Genomic DNA, 20,108 nt, shown 5'->3' on the forward strand with positions numbered 1-20,108 from the left:
GTAGGGGGATTGTACTACCGTAACTCTTTTGGTTAAAACAAACAAAACTAGAATGCACAATGCTAATTTTAATAGATATACCTACACAAAACTACATAGATTAGACCTTTGCAATGCCCTTTTAGAGTCTAGCTGTGAAGAGAAAAAATTGGCAATTCATGTTCAATATTAATGGCTTTAGCTAATTCTCCTAAAAAATCCAAGCTAACCTATTTAGCAACAAATTTGTTTTTGCTTGTGTAAATAGTCAAGGGACTATTTTTAAATTTTTTTGGGAGATGGGAAAACGTATTACCTTTTAGATCTTTAATTTTGGTTCAAGGACACTTGTTCATTTACTAGTACTGGTTTTTAAAGTTAGAAGCACATTCTTCCAAACATTTTTAACAGGCAGCTGCAAGGAGTTGGGGGAAGGGAGATTTTAGAGAGTAAAATGAAGACACATTAGTTTCAAAGTAATCTAACACCATAAATCTACATTTACAGCATTACTGCTGTCAAAACATCTTGTAATGAAACATACTGTCAGTTAAAACAAATTGTCCTGACTCGCCAGGCTGAGTTCTTGCCTTATTAGTAATCACGCTAGTTTCCACTAACCCGCGGGAGGGCACTAGAGCAACATTCACAAAGTGAAATGCTCAGGGGCATGTATATTTAGAAAGGAATTGGTATGTTTTTAAAATACCAGTATAGAAAATACAACTTTTTCTAACATATTTACATTTCAGAGTGACTTCAGCCATGTGCAGGGCAACCATATCTCCCTGTCTCAAATACAGGACAGGGAGATATGGGGAAGGAGGGGAGGCTCCTTCCGGCTCTACCAAGCCCTGGGAAGCCGGGAAGGAGGCAGCAGCCCTGCCGGCCCTCCCTAGGAGTTCTGGGGAAGCAGCAGCCGCCAGCACTCCCTGGGAGCCCTGAGGAAGCAGCAGGGATGCAGCAGCTGCCCACGCAACCCCACTTCCCCAAGGCACGGGGAAGTGACTCCTGGCAGCAGTTGCACCTGCACAGCTGCTGGTGCAAAAGGTCAGCATGGGCAGGGGCTCAAGTACAGGATAATTAGTCCCTGTTAAAAAATAAGTCGTCCCTAATACGGGATGGATGGTCACCCTAGCCATGTGCCAAGTCAAAAGGTGAAGAGTTTTATTAAAACCTCAAGCATCCTAAGACAAGTTGGCTATCTTCCAGCCAATGAGAATGCTTACGGTGGTGGACATTTAACAAGGCCAGACTGCAGATGAATGGGATTTCCTGAACTCTAATAATCTTATTAGTTTCCATAGGAACAAAAAAATAAATCTGAGTCTAATAGCTACATAAAGAACTTTTAATGGCAATGTGGTCTTACAGTACCTCTTACCATGGAGAGCGCAAAATGTTGGTTTCAGAGCAAGTTCAATACTGTTCACTCTGCCATCACAGTGTGTTTCGGGAAGGCGGTAGCCATTTAAAAGCACCCACCAACAGCTGCATACACCTGTGGTGACAATATCTACCTTTAAAAGAAGACAATGAGAAAGACCACCTTTTGTGTGTCCTTCCTATCCTGCAGTGGCTGACTGCTCAAGCAAGACTCATTACCGTACACTGGCTAAACAAACCAGGAGTCCTGGAGCACTGCAAAGAGCCACAAAATGGTTTATTAGGTGATGAGCTTTCATGGGACAGACCCACGATTAGATCACGATTAGCTCATGATTAGCTTCACCTAATAAACCATTTTGTGAGTCTTTAAAGTGCTTCAGGACTGCTGGTGTGTGTGGTCAAAATACAGACCAGCACAGCTACCTCTCTGTACTACCCCAGCCTGAGTTTTGTGCCTGAGGTGTGTGGTGTTCGCTCCCCTCTCCCCACTGGGTTATGCCTGTGAAAAGCCATTTCGGATATGGCATAAAGCTCTTCTCCTGAGGGCTGGTGCTCAGGCTGCGGGGAGGTGAATTAGCCCGGCCCCACCGGGAAAAGATCAGGCCACCCTCATTCACTGCCCAGAAGGAGATGGCTGCGAAGGAAACGCTCGTTTTTCGGGTTATTGCATTAACGGCTTCCTTGGAGCATTACTTCACACGGGCAGCGGCTGTGCCCTGCTCCCGCGCCGCGCAGCCGCTACGCCAGCTCCCAAACCGCGCCAACCGCGGCTGGCACTCTCCCGCCGCGCCAGAGCGAAAGCACGGGGGCGCCGGAGCCGCGCGCCTCGCCTTTCACTGGGCGCGCCGCAGCCACCTCCTACCTCGAGGAAAACACGGCTGCTCACAGCCAGGAACCGCAGCCCCCAGGGGGCGCTGTGTACCCAGCCGCTTCCCGGGCTGGCCGCGACAAGCCCCGCACGTGGGCAGCAGTGCCAGCCGCACAGCCCGCCCGCCAAGGCGGCTCCGGGCCCGGGGCGGCCCGAGCCCGGGTGCAAAGGCCTAGAGCCGGCGGGGGGGGGGGGGGTCCCGCTGACGTGCGCTGCCCTCGCCGGGCCTCCCGCAGCGCCGGGCTGGAGGGGCGCGGAGGCAGGTGCAGCGGGCGAGGCCCCGGGCGCCGCCGCCCCGCGAGGCATTTCGCTGCAGCCCTGCTGCGGCCGTGGCGCCCGCGGCAGCGCTTCGCGCCCACCCCCGGGCCGCTGGCTAAACTGCAGCCCGCAAGTCCCGGCTGCTGCGCTTGGTCCAGCAGCTGCACCGGGCCGGTAGGGGGCACGTTTGCCGCCCACGTGCATCGCGGGGCTCTGCGGCGGAGCAGGCGGCTTCCCGCCCCCGCGGGGCAGGTGGGGCTGAGCCCAGCGGTCCTTGCACAGGCGGGGGGCGGGACCGGCCCTACCCTACCCCACTGCTTCTTCCTGCGGCTGCACCACATTCCCGAGGCGCAGGGCCCGCGGCTCCCCGCCCCCTCCCGCCGCACCGCCCCCGGCCGCGGGATTCCAGTAACGCGCGCCCCGTCACCGGGCCGGGAGGCGGGGCCGGGCGGATAAAAGCAGGCGGGCGGGCGGCGGGCTCCCAGGTTCACTTCAGCTACCCAGCGTCAGTGCCAGTCTCGGGCCCCGCCAGCGCGACGCTCCTCAGGAAGGCGCCGGGCAGGGTGAGCCCAGGAGCAGCCGCCAGCCCCGGCCCGAGCGCGCAGGGGGCAGCAACTCACCTGCCGCGCGCCGGCAGCCCGATGAGCGCCGCCGCCCTTTACAGCCCGGGCTCCCCGGCATGCTACAGGCACTGGTCCCTGGAGCCGGCCAACTTCTACGAGACTAAGGCGGGCGGGCTGAGCCCCTCCTGCAAGCCCGGCGGCGGCGGCATGAGCGCGGAGGAGCAGAGCGGCGGCGGCAGCAGCAGCAGCCTGGCCGAGTTGAGCGCTGCCGCCCCGGCCATGTACGAGGACGAGAGCGCCATCGACTTCAGCGCCTACATCGACTCCATGTCGGCCGTGCCCAACCTGGAGCTGTGCAACGACGAGCTCTTCGCCGACCTCTTCAACAGCAACCACAAGGCGGACCGGGGCGGCGACTACGCCGAGTACCTGCCGCCCGCGGGCCGCGAGCCCGCCAAGGACTTCGGCCCCGCCGCCCTGTCGGGCTTGCTGGGCGGCGAGCCCCGGCCCGGCTCCTCCAGCGGCCCCCGGGTGGTCCTGAAGCGGGAACCGGCCTGGAGAGCCAGCGACCCCTCCCCCCCGCTGCTGCCCTCGCAGGTCGCCACGTGCGCGCAGACCATCATGAACCTGAGCGGGCAGCCCACGCCGCCCACCTCGCCCGAGCCCGCGGGCAGCCGCTCGCCCTCCAGCTGCGGCACCCGCTCCCCCTCGTCCTCCTCCTCCTGCGGGCCGGCCGGCAAGGAGCGCGGCGGCAAGAAGTGGGTGGATCGCTTCAGCCCCGAGTACCGGCAGCGGCGGGAGCGCAACAACATCGCCGTGCGCAAGAGCCGCGACAAGGCCAAGCGCCGCAACCAGGAGATGCAGCAGAAGCTGCTTGAGCTGTCGGCCGAGAACGAGAAGCTGCACAAGAAGATCGAGCAGCTGAGCCGGGACTTGACCAGCCTCAGGCACTTCTTTAAGCAGCTACCGGGCGCCTCCTTCCTGCAGCCCGGCTCGGGCACGGACTGCCGGTAACCGGGCCGGGCGCCCTGCCTCATCCTACCAATACCTCAGAGACCTGCACGGAGCAGCCAGCGCTGCCGAGCTGGGACTGGACTGGCCTGACCTGCAGCGAGGACAGTGCTGCGGAGGAGCCGTCGCTGCCGCTCAGCGCCTGGCGGCTCCCTAAGCAGCGACAAGGGAGAAAGGAACAGACACAACAGTGAAACTGTGCTGGGTTTCACTTTCTTTTGAATGTTGTAGCAAAATTGGGTTAGGCCGGGTGTTCAACCGCCAAACTTGCAAAAAATTCTCTATGTACAGCAAGGGAAAAAAAAAAGCTAAACTTGTGTTTTTTTCCCCCTTAACTTATTTTTGTAATTTGTAGTTTTTTGTTCTTTTTCTACATCTTATATCGATGCAGCTATGGTACATTTGTAAAAATGATTCAGAAACCCTTTTATACTGCAGAGAGCAGGAAGGAAAAAGACTGAGCATGCTCAACCCTTTTATATCAATTTTTACAGCATTTGTAAGAATAAAAAAGCATTTTAAATCACTACTTCATGTGTGTGCCGTATGTGTTGGACCCAGGAGTTGAGTAAATGCAACAGGTGGAGCTGTACTTTGCAAGAGTTACAGGCCTGCAGTATTAGTATAAAATGTGATACATGAGTAAAAACCAAAGTGAGATATGCTTCAAATGCAACTTTATAAAAAAAAAAAAAAGCTTAATTTTTAACATTAAATCCAGAAAACAAGTAGGTTTACTTAGCACACTAAATAAATATTTTATATTTTCCACAAGCAAATGGAGGCAATACTTTTTGTATTAATTAGCAAGGTTTAAAATTAATTTTATACCCTTATGGTGGCAGTAATTATTAACAGTTCAAACTAACCTTATCCAAGAGAGGCTGAGCTGTTAATAAGTAGGCCATTTCTTACCATGATTCTGAAGGAAGCTTAATTTTTATATTAAACTGAACCTCCAGGCAAACAGTTAAGAGATCCCACTGTAAAATACCTCCAAATCTGGTCAAGCCATATGTACTGTTAATTGTACAAAATAAAGTTAAGGCCATGAAGTCTCTCAGGAAAAACAAATTCCTTGTGGAACTGACAAATTATTTCTATTATTGCTAGGAGTACATGAATAGTTTTTGTTCAAATACAGTTTGGTATTCTTGAATCCTACTCCATGACCAAATTAACCTGCTTTGCTGTGCAACCCTATTGCTGGTGCGAAGCCCCAGAGGGAGAACTGCCACTGAAAATAATTAGATATTTTTGTCAACTTAGTCACCTAAATTTCAGCCTAATTCTGCAAATCCTATCAGGGTGTAGGGCTTACCTGCAGAAAATAGTTCCATATGTTTCAGTGGGACCACTCACAGCAGCATGTATTACACTTGTCAGTATCTGATGAACTAAGGCCACCTTTGTAGGTTTTTTTTATAAGGTGAAAGAGTCCTTGTTGACTCACAGGCTTGGTTCATTTCTAGTGCTCAAAAGAGTGCCTATAAGATATTCCATTATCTATCATGATCCAGAAAAGACTGTGTACATTAGAGAGCTTTCTGAACAAAATTTGTAGAGCATCCACATTACAAATGTGTTCTGTCAACAGTAAATCGACAGTAGGGCACTTAACATCAATGGGGTTCTTCCATTCCCCCAGGAGGCAGAATGCCTTTCTCAACAGAAAGCAACTGGGGATGCTCTGGGGAGGCCCTCTGTCAGCAGACAGGGATTCTGGGACACCCGGCAGCCTTACCTGCTGTGCTTCCAGTTGGTTGTTTTGTCAAGAGAGCGGCTGGGCAGTCTGGCCGCTCTGTCGACAGCAGATCAAGAGAGTAATCCCGCTTTCATGTCTGGCTGCAATCTATCAACAGAAGTTTTGTTGGTTTCTGTCGACAGATTTACAGCTATATCTGTTCACAAATAAAGCAGCACAATCTTCAGCATGCAAACCAAGTTACTGCATAACTCCAGTCTACTGTTCTTAGTGACTAAGTGCAGACAGTGTGTTCTGTGCTGTACAGGACAAAAATAAAATCCGTGCCTTGGTAATCTTATGGTCTTGTCTTACATTAAAATTTGGTCTGTGAATACAAAGAAAATTGAGATAATAACATCTCAAATATGGTTATAACTTCAATCTCTCTGTATATCTGCATTCAGCTGTCAGTACAGTTAAGCCATTCCTGAACTAGTTCTTTACTCTTCATACGCCATAATATGTAGTGAAACAGCCACTTCACAGGGAATTAGATGCTGAGGTATTTTTATTGTTAGTCACTAACCATAAAACATTAGCTGAATATACCTTTGACACTATCACATCTTCTGAGAGATAGAGGCTCATGAAAATCTGCATTTGTAATATTGCATTGTGCTAACATCATTACAGTTTACTATCGATGGTGTGCAATGCATAATGCTTCTGGAAAGTATTAAAACATATACCTTAATCCAAGTCCACCCTTCATGCTAAAACCCTTATTGCACAAATAACACTTAAGAAGTTATTCTTTTGATACATACAAGTAAAACAGTTGTGCCACCCACTATAAAAATGTCACAAAAACACTCTGTACAAACATTCAAACCTCCGGAACAAGTTGTTTTACATTCCTGAACATTTACTTCAACAGAACGCTTCAAGAACTGTATTCTTAAAATCTAGATAAATCAAAATCAGCCAAACATACAATCTGAGAAAAATCCATGTTTTCAAATATATTTAGCTTTTTAAGTTTAATAATTTCTAAATCAGTTTTAATAAACTACTTCAAACTACTTATGTTTGCATTATACATTATCTGTGGGCATAGTTAACAAATAACCACATTACAAAGTCCATAGATATTACAGTAGCTGTGAGCATTCACTTCTTGCTTCCTGCTTCCAGAAGGACAATTTCCTCCAATCCAACACAGCTTGGATAGCTGGTTACAGACTGGACATAGCAGTTTAATAACCCCACCTCCTTTCCCAGCAAACTCTTCACCTCATAACTCTGCAGTGATAAAGGCACGTTGATTAAACAAACAGTACTGTATGTTCTGTTCTAGGCAGCACACAACTCAAGAGTGTAAGGTCCTCTTGCAGTGTACACTTTTACTGCTCAAAAAGGAAGCTAAACCAATTAAGACTGTAAAATGCTGCTACAAAGAACATAATCAGATAAATTGGATTTTCAGTAATCTAGCACCCAGTCCACCAAAGCAAAGCCAACAAATGCTTCTTTATATAGTTTTCTTGGACATCCAAGGATTTTGCATGTGATAGGGAAGTGTGTGCATGCTCTTTCAGAAGGTAAACCACAGAAAAAACTCCCATTAAAAACCAAGTCTTACAAAAAACCCTTTACATCTGTTCCTTTACTGCCCTACCTATGGTTATAAAAATTTGCATTTATATAGCTCTTTTTGTTTAAGGACCACTGTGCAGCTTAATACTAATTGTGAGTCAAAATGTCTGTGGGTAAGTACAATTATATTAATTTTATACTGTGGTAAACTAAGGTAGAAAAGTTAGGCAAAATCCAAGGCTACACAGAAAGATGGTAAAACCAGGATTAGAAAACATGAATATGCTTGAAGAGACATTTTTATTTGAAGCCCACACTAACTTTAGCAAACAATACAGTTTGAGGTGATATTCTTGTGGTTATTTTTCCTTTAAAGTGCTTTCTTTTTAAAAATAATGTTTCAGCCTACAAGTTAAAGGCATTGGGGGCAGTAGGGAGGCGGTGAACAGAAATTAGTGGATTTCAGCAGGGGGAGGGGGACTTCCAAACTGCAGTTCTTCCAGTATAGTTTTCTGGATAACTGACAAATATTCTTACAACAATGCATGAAAATGAATTTCTTTGGGTTTTGTTTGTTTGTTGTTCTCCAATAACTCAAAAAAGGACTAAATTATTTTTTCATTCTTAACCAAAAATAGTTCATGGAAAAAAGGTTGTGTCAAATGACAGTTTAGAATAGAGTGTACAAGTTCTGTATCAACTATCTACTTTGTATTTGATGACTTCCAAAAAGATTATTAATTGTTTTCAAAACAGTCTTCTATAAACCATAGGTCTATTAGCTTACATGTACATCTACAACATAAAAAAGGCAGAAACAATTCACTGGAAAATCATTTTAAGAAAAATTTCCCATCTAACTTATTTATTATAGACCAAATTAATATAGTGTATTGTGTGACAACTAAACATGCCGCATAAAACACAAGACAAGCAAATACTACTATACTGGTACGATCTCAGACCAAGAGAGTAACCACTTGTGAGCACATCTTAGAGCTCATGGTTGCTTGTGTGTAACGTACCAGGGGTTTGATTTATTCAGGTTAAACCAGATAACTGACAAATTGGGTTAATTGGCACGCCACGGGGCCAGCTGACTGGTCAGGACTGGCTACCAGGGCTGCCGCAGGGCTGGTTACCCAGCTGGGGATGGCAGAGTGAATTGGCTGTGCAGCTGGGGCCGGTGGAGCAGGCTGGCTAATGTCCAGAGTGGGATGTGTGAGCAGGGTGGGGCCAGATACCTGCTGACCAACCAGGGGGACAGGGTGGGGCCAAGTGCCCTCTGCCTGGCTGCATGGAAAAGGGGGCCAGAGGAGGGCCAATTACTAGCCCCAGCTCAAATAACCGGCACATTTTATTATCCAGCATCATGGCGATGCCAGGCGATAAAGCTTGCACTGTAATTTACTATACATTTTACAGATTTCTTTAGGGATGAAACTTCTGTGGCCATTACTTGAGAGCAACTGGGGTGTGGGAGTTAGAGGGAAAACCTAGGGGGCCAGGACTCTTTCTGGTTTTGCTGCTGATTTGTACAAAGTGCCCATCTGTAAGTGGGTGTGTTAATACTTTTCAGGCAGGATGTGATAAGAATCTATTTTTGCTTAAGTATTCTCAGGTACACAAATAAAGGATGCTGCACAAAAACAAAGTATTCTTAGTATGTTTTGTCGCAGTCTTTTCACATACCATTCAGAATATCTATTGTTCACTTTGGAATTCAACCTCTAAATGAAATCTCAAGAAGCATCAATTTCTTCATCTTAATTTTATGTATACCTACCCCATCCTCAGTGGATGATGACATCAAGACAGAAGACACTGTTTTTTGCAATAGCTGCATTAAAATAAGTGAAAGGACAAGACAAAAAATCATATTTATGTGTAACATTGACTTTTCATGTTAAAAAACAAAACTTAATAGCCTAGATATGTCTGTTCTATATTTTCCAACACAATTGGCTGACAACACCAAAATACCAAAGGGTAATACTGGAAAAGGACTTCAAGATGCAAATCAAAACACCCATAATTCCTTAACGCTATTGGCCAACCAGATGGCTCACTGAAGAAAACACATCCATGGCTCATTACTTCCTAATGGACCAACCCAGCTAAGTCCTTCAATGGGAGTTGATGTTGCACAGCACATTATAAGAAGTGCTCAGTATTTTATCGGCTGAAGTTCTGAATGAACTCAAGTTGTATTTTTAGCTGCATAAGGACTACAAGTTTAGAACCTTAATCTCCAGTCCAATACCACATTGATTTTAGACTTTTTCTTGTGTTAATGAAGTTATCATTTTTCTTCAATCAGGCTTATGTAAACAATTGCGTCTCAGAGCACATGTATATCAACATACCTATATGCCCAATGAACTGGATACAATGTTATGGTCTTAGCTCACCTTTACTTTTACTGTACAATGAGGTCGGGATGGACATTGCAGAAAGACTTCCTGGTGCGTTTTGAAAACTGGTAAAATTACATCTTGGGAGCACGGGCTGCAGTGATATGATCCTCTGAAACGTGAACAAATAGTGACAGAAGAGATGCATGAAAAGACAAGTATCAGTCATCAGGTCAGAAAACAAACAAGTGAGTGACATACTGATTTTGGCCATGATTCAGCAAAGTGCTTAAGCAGTTGCTTAACTTTCAGCACAGGTTTAAGTCTCACTGACTTCAGTGGGACTTATCACATGAATAAAATTAAGCAGGAGGTTAAATGCTTTACTAATTGTGGCTTACGGAATAAAGTTTACATAAAATTATTAGCTAGTAACAACAAAATCTCCTTCAAACTAGAGGGTCTGAGCCATTGGAAAACATACATGGGACACTACTAATTACATATACATCAAGACCTACCAAAATATAGGGCAATCTTTGTATTTTCAGCTTGCTATTTTTCAGAAGAAATTGTACATAACACAGAACATATTGTATATTTTTAAAATCTAGTTGCAAACATGCTTTTATCTCTAACTGTTCATAAATTACTAAAATCTGGAATCAGAAACACCCTTTCTTTATGTACCTTGTGTCACCAGAAGATCCCCTCTTTTCTTCCCTTTACACTATACCTACAGCATTATTATCTCGTGCTGTCAGCCTACCAAAGTCTTAAACCATGTAAGATGACAGTAGCTAAGTACTTAGATGGGAGGCTTCCCAAGAGCATCCTGACGGGAAGCAAAATTGGTTATTCATCTAGTAAATTGTACGTGATAGAAAGCAAGATTTTTAATTCAATTAGCAGAAATCTTCCTGAGCCAGTACTGACCCAATGTCCCAGAATGCAGCTGCCCCAAATACCCCTTTCAACTGAACATGTATCACTAGTAAAAAGTGAGAGGAAAAACAGTGGGACTCTTGATAATTAAGCACCTGTTTTTTTTAATGGATGCAAGAAACAATAGGTTTCTTATAGCTTAAAATATTTGTCTGTACAGTACATACCATGCTGAGACTACATCAGTACTTGTTTGAGGTAGCCTACAAAAACCTACCATTGCATGCCGCTTTGCCTTTACTTGTGTGTTCCTTAATGGGTGAATCTTATCTCTACTGCTTGTTTCATTCCATCAGCTATAAATACCTTGCAGTTTTGTCCCCCACAAGCTCACTTGATGTGGCTGTCTGGGAGAATACAGCCATAAGCTGCAGTGTAGGAATGTGTGCACCACATCTCTCTCTTAAGGCTGCACCTGCACTAAAAAGCCCAGGTACATTAATCACCAAGCTGATTCTTACCTATCCTGTGGATGCTGCTCCAGTTTGCCACTGCCACATCTGCTGCATGTGGGCCAAGAGAATGCAGTGCTTTCATTAATTCCAGTGATAGCGCCTAAACAAAAAAGAAATTCTTACAAAGGTCTGATATATGTTGGTGAACACAACCACTCAGGGAAGGAGTAATGACTCTTCAAATGAGTTCACTGTCTTTGTTTGTGTGCGTGCTGTACTGATGCATACATTGTGATCTCTTTGGTTGGGCTACCATGTGGTTAGCAGCCTGCTAAGCATGGCTCAGTGCTTCTTAACAAGGTTTTGATCCCTAAGCCATTTAACACACTTGAACCCTTAATTCAGCGACAAAGGGGCTTAAAAAACATAAAGCGCCTCAGGTACCAGACAGGCTCGCAAAAAAGCTCCTCAGGTACCAGAAAGGCTAGCAAATAAGGAGTAGGTAACAGTCTTGCAAGGGAGTTAGAGAGCTACATACATCCACTTAACTTTCTGTAAAATTAGGGCAATAAATGCCATCCCTCTCACTCACAGAAAATACATGGAGCCCAACATAAAAAGCTTCAGGAGTGAAAAGAATGGAGGCAAACTCTAGCAGCAGAGTGGGTTATCCAGTTTTTTGCATTGAATGTAGCATGTCTGATTACAGGTAGTGAGTGCATTTATTCATTCAGTGCAGATTGTTCATGGGCCTCAGACATTGAGTACAGGCTCTGGAGACCAGCATGGCTCAACTGGAGGAGTTAAGGGAAAAAGAAAGATACAAAAACGAGACTTTTGGGACACAGCAGAGTGGTGCCATGCCAAGCCTGACAGCCTCAGTGCTGTTGAGGACTAAAATCTCCGGGAAGGAAAACATCAGAGTACAGCAGATAGGGACCCTCCCTCCATCTCATGTCATTAGAATACACATAGCTGGGTTTGTGATGACTCGGAGAATTGTACAGTGAATTGCCTGGTGGTTGTGAAGGTTGTGGATTTCTCAAGGCATCTATACAGGTTTATGTGCAATGCTGGGTTAAAGACAAAAGTCCAGGACTTCCATAGTAGCATTCTCTGAAATGCTTCCAGATCCATGCAGAGGGCCAGTCAGATAAGCAGAAGTGCAGGCTCTCAATGCATGGATCCAGATGATAGGTAGGAAGGAGAGGCCTGGATTTATTAAGAACTGGGGGACCTTTTGGGAAAGCAGGAGTCTATACAGGAAGGATGAGCACCACCTAAACCAAAATGGAACTAGATTGCTGGCATGTAAAATTAAAAAGGTTGTAGAGTAGTTTTAAACTAAGGGCCAGGGGAACACTAACAGGTGTGGGGGAGCACAGTATTCAGGAAGCAACATCCCTTAAGGCAGGATCTACAGGAATTCTCTATACTGTAGTTAGGAGGAGAGGATAGAAGTTGATAAAGAACAGGTAGGAAATTAAATGAAAAAAGAATCCCATTTACACACAATGGCAGACAGCTAAAACATGATACATGTATTAAATGTATACAAATGCCAAAAGTTAAATTACTCAGGCAGCTGAAATTGAATGTCTGGTATTAAATGAGGATACTGAAATAACAGCATCTCAGATACTTTATGAAATTATGGTAATCAACGGGACACAGTAATACCAGAGTACAAAGACACACGCATGATACAGTAGGCCATGTTGGTGGAGGAGTAGCAGCATACATGAAAAAAGTATAGAGACAAATATAGAAAAAATCTTGAATGAACTGGGGAAGGAGCAACCAAACAGGCCAATCACACGTAACTTCAGAAAGGAGAACTACACAAAACCAAGGAAGGTAAGTTAAATGGAAATTAAAAGATACAGTTGCAAAAGTGAAATCCCTGCAAGCCGCATGAAAATGTTTTAAAAACATGGTAAGAGTAGCTGAAATCAAATTGCCCATCTCAAACAACAAAACAGGCCAAAAATAATTTGAAGAGCAACTAGCCAAACACTCAAAAACTAACAGCAGTGTTTTCAAGTACACCAGAAGAAAGAAGCTGGACAAACAATCCAGTGACCCACTGGACAACAAAGATGCTAATGGAGCATTCAAGGTAAGGCCATGGCAGAGAAGCTAATGAATTCTTTGCATCAGTTTTCAAGGGGGAGGATGAGAGGGGATTCCTACACCTGAACCATTCTTTTCAGGTGACAAATTTGAGGCACTATCCCATATTGCACACCTCTACATGCATCTGATGCAGTGGGTCTTTGCCCATGAAAGCTTATGCTTCAAAAATCTGCTAGTCTGTAAGGTGCCACAGGGCTTCTTGTTTTTGCAGATACAGACTAACAAGGCTACCTCTCTGATATTTATCCCATATTGAGGTGTCATTAGAGGAGGTTTCGGAACAAACTGAAAAATTAAACAATAAAAAATCACCAGGATGAGACGGTACTCACTCAAGAGTTCTATTTGCAGAACTACTAACTGTTGCAGAACTACTAACTGTGATACATAACCTATCATTTAAACCACCTTCTGTACTAGACAACTGGAAGACAGCTAATGTGACATCAATTTTTAAGAAGACTCCAGATGTGATCCTTGCAATTACTGGCTGTCAGGACTGCCTTCCCACTCTGACACTCCCAAGTGCAGGAAGTAGGGGCCCATCAAACTTTAAAAATATCCAGCCTATAAAGGTTCTCCTTAAAAAACTCCCTAAGATCACAGATTCCCTGACCCGGGGGGGAGCTGCCCCCACCCAAGTTAAAAAAAGCCCTTTAACCCAGGAAGACACAACTAGGGATGTCTCCCTGTGTGATAAGCCCCCAGCTCTTATCCTTCCCTAAGGAGAGAACTTGGAAACAAAGAGCTGTAATCTGACATCTGACCTTTCAGTCTAAGACATGAATATACACAGACTCTTCTACAGGACATAGGGAACAAATAATTTGCTTAAAAATGTAATTTATTCCCAAAACAAGAGAAAATAACTCAGTCATAACAGTTGCAGCACAGAGAATTACTTCCCTGGGATTCAGCTTAGAAGTTACAGAGTACAGGGGAAAGAAACATATCATTAACCATAGCCACTGGTGGGGTGGAAGAGTCCACACCAAATTCAAAATAACCATAACCTGATAGCATCTAACTACACATTTGCCTTCTACTGATAGATCTATTGCTGATTATGAGACAGCCAGGATAGTTACTGGATTCATTCCAGCTGCTCAGGAATAATCATCATTCTCTGTTTTCCTCTGCAGCCACACAGACAAAGACACCTCATACTGCAGTTTTCTCAGTTCAAAAAACTTCTCTCTTCCTCTCACCCGATTATCTGGCCACCCCCTGCATAGTTGGGTCTGTAAGGGTTAACCCTTTCCCTGCATTCGTTCATGATGCAGGCTGTTAAGCCTAACTTAAGTTCTGGGCAAACCGGTTAAAACTATAGTAAAGAACAGAATTAACAGACACATACCTGAACACAGTTTGTTGGAGGAAGAGAAACATGGCTTTTGCAAAGGGAACTCATGCCTCACTAATCTATTAACCCAGGAAACTATAGACCAGTCAGCTTAACTTCAGTGCCAGGAAAGAATGGAGCAGGTAATTAAAGAAATCATCTGCAAGCACTTGGAAGGTGGTAAGGTAATAGGAAACAGCCAGCATGGCTTTGTAAAGAATAAATCTTGTCAAACTAATCTGACAGCTTTCTTTGATAGGATAACGAGCCTTCTGGATAGGGGAGAAGCAGTAGATGTGGTATACCTAGACTTTCATAGAGCATTTGATACGGTCTCTCATGATATTCTTATCAAAAAACTAAGCAAATACAATTTAGATGAGGCTACTATAAGGTGGGTGAATAACTGGCTGGATAACCATACCCAGAGAGTAGTTCTTAATGGTTCTCAATCCTGCTGGAAAAGTATAACAAGTGGGGTTCTGCAGGGGTCTGTGTTAGGACCGGTTCTGTTCAATGTCTTCATCAACGATTTAGATATCGGCATAGAAAGTACGTTTATTAAGTTTGCAGATGATACCAAGTTGGGAGGGGTTGCAATTGCTTTGGAGGATAGGGTCATAACTCAAGATGATCTGGATAAATTGGAGAAATGGTCTGAGGTAAACAGGATGAAGTTTAATAAGGACAAATGCAAAGTGCTCCACTTGGGAAGGAACAACCAGTTGCACACATACAGAATGGGGAGAGACTGTCTAGGAATGACTACAGCAGAAAGGGATCTAGGGATTATAGTGGACCACAAACTAAATATGAGTCAACCGTGTGATGCTGGGATGCAAAAAAAAGCATACGTGATTCTGGGATGCATTAACAGGTGTGTTGTGAACAAGACACGAGAAGTCATTCTTCCGCTCTACTCTGCGCTGGTTAGGCCTCAGCTGGAGTATTGTGTCCAGTTCTGGGCACCACAGTTCAAAAAAGATGTGGAGAAACTAGAGAGGGTCCAGAAAAGAGCGACAAGAATGATTAAAGGTCTAGAGAATGTGACCTATGAAAAAATGTTGAAAGAATTGGGCTTGTTTAGTTTGGAAAAGAGAAGATTGAGGGGAGACATGATAGCGGTTTTCAGGTATCTAAAAGGGAGTCATAAGGAGGAAGGAGAGAACTTGTTCTTCTTGGCCTCTGAGGACAGAACAAGAGGCAACGGGCTTAAACTGCAGCAAGGGAGATTTAGTGGACATTAGGAAAAAGTTCCTAACTGTCAGGGTGGTCAAACAGTGGAATAAATTGCCAAGGGAGGTTGTGGAATCTCCATCGCTGGACATATTTAAGAACAGGTTAGGTAGATGTCTCTCAGGGATGGTTTAGATAGTACTTGGTCCTGCCATTGGGGCAGGGGGGCTGCACTCAATGGCCTCTCGAGGTACCTTCCAGTCCTAGTGTTCTATGATTAAAATTATTTGAGAGGTTCACAAACATGGTGGAACATGGTGGTTCCACAAACAAGTTGATCCAATAGATATAGTGTAGCTGGACTTTCAGAAAGCCTTTGACAGGGTCGCTCATCAAAGTCTCTTAAGCAATGTAAGCAGTCATGGGATAAGAGGAAATATTCTCTCAAGGGTCAGTGTGGTTCAAAATTTGCAAACAATACAAAATTACACAAGACAGTTTAATACAAAGCAGACTGCAAATAGTTGCAAAAGGATCTCACAAAACTGAATGACTGACCAACAAACTGGCAGACAAAATTCGATGTTGATAAATGCAAAATAATGCACATGGGGGAGGGGCAAAAAACAACCACAACTATACATGCAGGATGATGGAGTCTAAATTGGCTACCACCACTCAGGAAAGGGATCTAGAAGCATTGTAGATATTTCTCTGAAACATCTGTTCAATGTGCAGCAGCAGTGAAAAAAGCTAGCAGAAGGTTAGGAACCACTGGGGAAGGGACAGACAGAAAACATCATTATGTTCAGTGCTTCTTTTGTGAAGGGGGGGCAGAGAGCTGGTGCTTAGTTGGCTCCCGGCTCTCACCCACCAGCCAATCCCATGGCCTGGGCTGCTGAGATGCTGCTACTCAGGACCGGCAAATACGAGCACAAAAAAAAACACTCATCATGCTACTTTATAAATCCATGGCATGTCCACCTGGAATATTGTGTGCAGTGCTGGTCACATCATCTCAGAAAAGGATATATGGAAATGGAAAAGATAAAGAAAAGAGAAATAAAAATTATTAAGGGTACAGAACAGCTTTCATATGAAGCGAGATTAAAAAGACTGGGACTTCTCAGCTTGAAAGAGGGATGATAGAAGTCTATAAAATTGTGACTGGTGTGGCGACTTGAAGAAATTATCCCTTGATATAACAGAAGAAGCTGGAGGTAAGAGTGTCACCAATGAAGTTAAAAGGCAGCAGGTTTAAAGAACCAAAAATAACTTCACACTGTCAACCTGTGGAAGTCATTGCCAGGGCATGTTGTGAAGACCAAAATTTTAATGGGGTTTAAAAAATATAGATAAATTAATGAAAGATAGGTCTGTCTTTGGCCATTAGCCAAGATGGTCATGGTTGCAACCACATGCTGTGAGCATCCCTAGCCTCACTGAATGCCAGAAGCTGGGAATGGATGACAGGAGATGGATCACTCTATGACTGCCTGTTCTGTTCATTCCTCTGAGGAACTTGGCATTGGCTGCTATTGAAAGACAGGATACTAGGCTAAACAGACTATAGTCTGGCTCAGTGAGGCCATTCTTATGGTCTCACTACTTCATTGAAGTAATTTGTCTTGATCCCTTCACTCTTGTCAGTTAAATAATCCCTTTTTTATTCATTTGTTGATAAACATCTGACACCAGGCAATGGTTTTCCAATCTTCAACAAAGTGGGCAAATGAAAAGAAATAGGACAGTACAAATATGAATCCTTCATTTTAAAGTAAGGGTTCATGAGAACTTCAAATACTTCAATAATATTTAAATCTTAATTTATTTACTTTAAAAATAAAGCCCCAAACAGAATTTTTAAGCCTTTGGCAGAGAATGTGATTACTTAATGCTCTAGGTCAGAAAATTTCATACTGATAGTAAATGCAAGACAACAAGCAGATACAGGCTGATTTTTTCAAAACATCTAAAGAGGTTGAATTTTATAAATAATGGGGTGACGCTCGATTTACAGTATAACAGAAATCTACATCTGGCTCATAGAATTAGCTGTTTGACTAGGAAGAGAATGCTAGAGATATTCTGGATCATTATTAATTGACGTCTCACTACAAGTTGAACCTCTCTTGTCTGGCAATATCTGTACTCCCGCATGATTTTAGTTAGCCAGATACCATTTATCATGGGTGTGGTCAAGTTTCCCATGGTCCCATAAAGTTTGTTTACATCCTCCTATCCCGGCTCTCCGTGTTCTGTGCTGTTATTTAGCTGTAATTACCCTTAAATGTCTTCTAAGACCCCAGTAAGCAGTGGAAATGTTGGTAATGCTGCTGGACCGCATTGACCTCCCATAGTCAGGCAAATTCTCTCATTTGGCACCAGTCAGGTCCCAAGGGTGCCAGACTACAGAGGTTCAACCTGTACTGGCAAATAAATAAAATCAATAAAAATGGTATGGGAAGCCAGTAAAGAGTTTTGAAATGAGTGATAATATGTTGAGATGACTAGTTAGAATTACAAGTGCAATCATAGTCTGTCCATAAAAATTTTTGCATGGCATGATCTGAAACACTTGTTACTGGGGAATAACAGTAAACCAACCTGTAGTTGATACGACAAAGACACAAGTGGTAATTCCAGATCTTTTTAAGCAAACATCTTTCAGTTTGACAATATATCCAATAAAATAAAGCCCCAGAGAGAGATAAGGAAATGGCTGATAGCCACATGGCAGCACATTCACTTTCTCATTATAAAAACATTTGTGAAAGGGACAGGGAGGCTGGAAGGAGAGATGTTTGAATTCAGTTAGAACAAACGAACAAAATATCAATGTTCTTTCAATTTTTGATACGTGCAATTAGAAAAAATCCAAGAGCAGACATTGGGATGGCAAATGCTAAATTTGAAACCGCATTTATGTGGCCTGAAGAAATGGCTCAAAAGATCTGACAGCTAAGTACACACACAAAGAAAACACAGACTATACTATCCGTGCTAGTCTGTGTATCTTCACAAAACAAAAAACTAGTCCTGTAACACTTTGAAGACTAACAAAATAACTTATTACTTGGTGAGCTTTCATGGGACAGACCCACTTCGACAGAACTGAAAAATTCTGATAAATGGTAACTGAGACAAAGAGAATTTAACAGAAAGACAGAAAAAAAGTTGAAATAAAAACTGATGAATCAGCTACATAGGACAGAAGGGTGTGGGAGACAGGGAAGAAAATGACTTATTGCAAGTGTCTATTAAGTTAAGTGGGCTGCCAGAGATCACTACAAATATCAAAGATGTGGAAACTGTCCTTGCAATGCATAAGGTAATTGATATCTTTGTTGAGTCCAAGGTTCAAAGTATTGAACTTGAGGATGAACTCCAATTCAAAAGTCTCCCTTTGTAATCTGGTGTTAAAATCTGTTTCTTTTAGTATGCAGGTTTTCCAAGTTTAGAATGTTATGGCCTGCTCTACTGAAATGTTCACTGTCAGGTTTACGTGCATTCAGATTCCCAGTGTCTGATTTGTGTTCATTCATTTTTTGGTGAAGTGATTATCCAGTTTCCCCTACATACACAGCAGAGGGGCATTGCTGGCACATGATGGCATATATCACATTGGTGGAAGTTCAGAAATATGACCGTATAACTGACATGGTTAGGTCCAATGACAGTGTCTCCAGTGTAAATATGCAGACAGAGTTGGCAACAAGGTTTGTTCCACGGAAAAGTTCCAGGATTAGTATTTCTGTGGTGTGGCACATAGTTACTAGTGAGAATTTCCCTGAGGTTAGGTGGTTGTCTGCAGGAAAGGACAGGTCTATCACCCACGGCCTGCGAGAGCATAGCATCATGTAACTTGTAACATGTTAGCACAGAACCCCAGGCATGCAATAGCATGAAGTAAGAACGTAGCTTTTTCATCCATTCCTTTTGACTTTGCGTTAAAAATTTATTACAATATTGATAATGTATATGGGGCTGTGTGCCAGATATATTTCATTACAATTTACTATTACACATTTTTACACAACCTGCCACAATATATGAGTTGATCTTTTGTGAATGGAGGAAAGATATTCCTCCACTGATTAAGTACATATGTGCCCTCGCTTTTTCCGCTTCATTTTGAAATTATTTTAAATTGTTCTTATTTTTGTAGATCAATTTTCTCCCTCTGAGCCTTCCAATTTATTTCCATCATTTGTATAGTATTCTAGAGATTTGGAGCTGGTGTTAAATACTGTAGTACAAACAGAGAGAAAAATGGAGATGAGTTTTATTGACTAGATTATCCAGAGCATTAAGATTCATTATTATTTAGTTGAAGATGTGAACTCCCCAGTTAAACCATCAAAGATGATAGGAAAAGGTGAGTACCTTCCAAGTCGACTCAAAACAGT

At 43.5% G+C, this 20,108-nt stretch overlaps 2 protein-coding genes across 3 annotated transcripts in view; one reads left to right on the top strand and one right to left on the bottom strand.

Annotated features, from left to right (window-relative positions):
- Positions 1–2,921: 2,921 nt before the first annotated feature.
- CEBPD (CCAAT enhancer binding protein delta) lies at positions 2,922–4,597 on the top strand. The gene has a single exon (XM_074987202.1). It carries the CDS (start codon positions 3,136–3,138, stop codon positions 4,069–4,071), a length of 936 nt encoding a protein of 311 aa, XP_074843303.1. The 5' UTR covers positions 2,922–3,135; the 3' UTR covers positions 4,072–4,597.
- Positions 4,598–4,732: 135 nt separating this feature from the next.
- The window catches only part of SPIDR (scaffold protein involved in DNA repair), a 353,174-nt gene continuing 337,798 nt past the window's right edge, over positions 4,733–20,108 (bottom strand). For both annotated transcript variants that reach the window (XM_074987198.1, XM_074987197.1), the window contains 4 exons: positions 11,112–11,205; positions 9,763–9,877; positions 9,138–9,191; positions 4,733–7,057 (listed from right to left, as the gene is read on the bottom strand). In XM_074987198.1, coding sequence (XP_074843299.1) covers positions 6,926–7,057; positions 9,138–9,191; positions 9,763–9,877; positions 11,112–11,205 — 395 coding nt within the window. In that variant the 3' untranslated portion in view covers positions 4,733–6,925. The remainder of the gene's footprint in view (positions 7,058–9,137; positions 9,192–9,762; positions 9,878–11,111; positions 11,206–20,108) is intronic.

Source organism: Carettochelys insculpta, chromosome 2, assembly GCF_033958435.1.
Source record: "Carettochelys insculpta isolate YL-2023 chromosome 2, ASM3395843v1, whole genome shotgun sequence".
Classification (NCBI taxonomy): domain Eukaryota; kingdom Metazoa; phylum Chordata; order Testudines; family Carettochelyidae; genus Carettochelys; species Carettochelys insculpta.

Excerpts from the sequence above, each read along its gene's own strand:
- CEBPD (XM_074987202.1), top strand. The coding sequence starts at position 3,136 with ATGAGCGCCGCCGCCCTTTACAGCCCGGGCTCCCCGGCATGCTACAGG.